The sequence below is a fragment of the Colletotrichum karsti genome (genome assembly GCF_011947395.1).
Source record: "Colletotrichum karsti strain CkLH20 chromosome Unknown Scaffold7, whole genome shotgun sequence".
NCBI lineage: Eukaryota > Fungi > Ascomycota > Sordariomycetes > Glomerellales > Glomerellaceae > Colletotrichum > Colletotrichum karsti.
In genome coordinates this window covers 325,707-328,534 of record NW_024065907.1, presented here as the reverse complement: position 1 = coordinate 328,534, position 2,828 = coordinate 325,707, and the positions used below count along the sequence as shown (strand labels likewise).

The following is a 2,828-nucleotide window of genomic DNA, read 5'->3' as shown; positions in this document are numbered from 1 at the left end:
CGTCCCGTGTTGGAAAATTGGGGTAGAGGTGAAGAAGATTGGCCAGAGATGCCCAATCTTTGTTTCCCAAGAACACCCAAAATAAGTTGGAGCAGCTTCCATGCATAATGCTGGGTCACAAGTCGTTCAAGATTCTCCCTCCAGACCACGGTCGTCTCTTGTTTGGGTTATTGTTACTCCACAGGGTCCCTTGGGGAGACCGGGCTCTGGAGGATCTAGACAGGGATTGTCCTATCAATTCCCAGAACTGGGGTTGAACTTTCAGACCACTGCAACGCTAGTGGCCAATTCCATTGGGCATCACGACCAGAATCAGGCACTCGGAAGTCTTCCCAGCCGGGCAAGCCGGGATGTAGCTGCAAGTTGCAGTGATGGAACCCCCAAAGTGCCTTCCCACGCTTTCCAGGGAGTTCCCACCCCCGCCTCAGGGTGTGATTCCAGATCATGGACTTGAGGTGTTCTTGACCACCTGGTGGCGGCAGCGGCAGCGGCAGCCCAAGCTCCGGAGCAGCTCCCCGCGAGGCAGTGCGTGGGCAGGTGCACTGGTTGAGATTTTGAGACGTGATTTCACCCTGGAAGTGACGGGACGCGTCCACCTGCCCAAGTATCGTGAGTTTTGTTGTTCTTTGCCCTTGCAATTGCCCAGATCACACGATCCATACCTCCATTACCTAACCTACCTAGACCTCGTCTGTTGCTCTTCCTCGGGCCCCAAGCTCCTCATAAACGAAGCTACTCCCCCCCCTTCTCCAAGCTTCCGTACCTCTCCCTCCTGCTCCCCAACCTCCAAAAAAACAATACGAACTTCCTCCAACCGACCCCAAATTCGACGCATTTCCCGATACAGGCTCGATTCCAGGCGATCAAGGTCAATCAACCCTCTCGTCCCACGTCATCTACCCCACCAGAGCTCCTCGAGTTGTTTCTTTACTCAGACTTGGTGCTCCTGATCGTCCACACACGGCATACAGCTTCATCAGCCTGCTGAGGTGGTTGCCCAACAGAAACCATTTTAGTGACATCATCTCGCACCTGTCACTTTGAAGACTAAACGCTCCGGAATTCACGACCTCCCACTCAATTTGGGAACCTTAAGCCAACCTTTCTCGTCCCTCCTGTGAGACGGTGATAATACGCAAACGCATACCTCGAAGGACTTATAGACACAACAGCCACAATGTTCCGCCCTCTCAGCGCCCGCCTTGCGCGGACGATCCGTCCTATTGCCCAAACGGCCCAAATCCGCGCCAAGTCACAGACCTCTGCTGCCGCAACAAGCCTCTCAGCAACGAAGTCCCACCAACAGCAACGAAACATCAGTGGGAGCCCGAACGTCAGGGAGAAGCCTCACCCCGGTCAATACTCTCGAACCGATCCTGATGTGACCGTTGAGTACCCTGAGGACCATGAGCTGCCTTCCAGTCAGCCAGTCCGCGGTTCCGGCGGTGGTATCGGCAAGCCGACCCTGGCAGCATTCTCTCTCGAGGGCCATGTTGGTGTCGTGACCGGCGGTGCCCGCGGTTTGGGTCTGGTCATGGGACAAGGCATGGTTTACTCCGGTAGTGACCTCGCCATTGTTGATCTTAACAGTGAGTGTACTTTTCAGGAACTTTGAGATCTATTTACTAATAGTGAGCAGAGGACGAGGCGGAGCTTCAGGCCAAGAACCTCGTCGAGGCATTCAAGAAAGAGAACCCTGAAGCCAAAAGGTAAGATTCCGCAACTCATTTGAAAGTCATTAAAATCCCGATCCGTATCTAATGGTATTCCAGAGTTCCTAAAGTCACCGCCCACTACGCTGACGTTTCGGACCCTGCCTCAGTCGATGCTTGCATTGCGGAAATCATCGCTACGCACGGCAAGATCGACAACCTCGTGACCTCGGCCGGCTTCACCGAGAACTTCGATGCCGTCAACTACCCCATTGACCGCATGCGAAAGCTCTGGGGAGTCAATGTCGATGGCACCTACCTCTTCGCCATCTCTGTTGCCAAGCACCTGATGGACCGCAAGTCCCCCGGCAGTATGGTGTTCATCGGCAGCATGTCTGGCGCCATTGTCAACGTGCCGCAGCCTCAAGCGTACGTGTCACTCTGAGGAATCCCAAAGTCTTGGTTTCCGGGACATAACATGAGCTAACATATGACCAAACAGACCTTACAACGCCGCCAAGGCTGGTATCCGTCACTTGGCTGCCTCGTTGGCGGTCGAGTGGGCCCATGCCGGCATCCGTGTCAACTGCATCTCTCCCGGTTACATGCTCACGGCTCTGTAAGTGCCTATGACTTGTCTCGCTCAACTGCCGATGCGAGCAAACGCTAACACTGGATTGCAGCACCGAGAAGATTCTCAACGATAACCCGGACCTGAAGCAGAAGTGGACTTCTCTGATTCCCCAGGGCAAGATGGGCCAGCCCAAGGATCTCATGGGCCCTGTGACCTTCTTGCTGTCTGATGCCTCCCAGTACGTGACTGGCGCGGACCTCCGTGTCGACGGCGGTTACACCGTCACATAAACACTACACTTCTTATTGTTGCTGTAAGAGTGAGAAAGTATTTATGTGGTGGACCTAAAAGTGTATATTTAGCAGATAAAAGGGCGTTTTGCTTGTGGGGGACACTAGACACGGAGCAGTCTATAATTCACGGATGACACGATATTGTTAATGAATTGTTTGAATCATTCTCACGATTCGCATCGTATGAGCATGTGACATGCGAGTCAGCAAGACGTGGCAATGGCAGCACACCGAATGGAGATAAATAAGGTCGATCATCACCACGTTACAACTCTAACGAGATGTGGTGGAACACATCCGCAGTGAAAC

The 2,828-nt window shown here is 53.4% G+C and overlaps 1 protein-coding gene across 1 annotated transcript; it reads left to right on the top strand.

Moving 5' to 3' along the window:
- Window positions 1-1,177: 1,177 nt before the first annotated feature.
- CkaCkLH20_02927 (d-arabinitol dehydrogenase) lies at window positions 1,178-2,516 on the top strand (the record flags this gene model as incomplete). The annotated part of the gene is made up of 5 exons (XM_038885646.1): window positions 1,178-1,589; window positions 1,640-1,709; window positions 1,773-2,081; window positions 2,155-2,271; window positions 2,336-2,516. 5 exons carry the CDS (start codon window positions 1,178-1,180, stop codon window positions 2,514-2,516), a joined length of 1,089 nt encoding a protein of 362 aa, XP_038748845.1.
- Window positions 2,517-2,828: the final 312 nt, after the last annotated feature.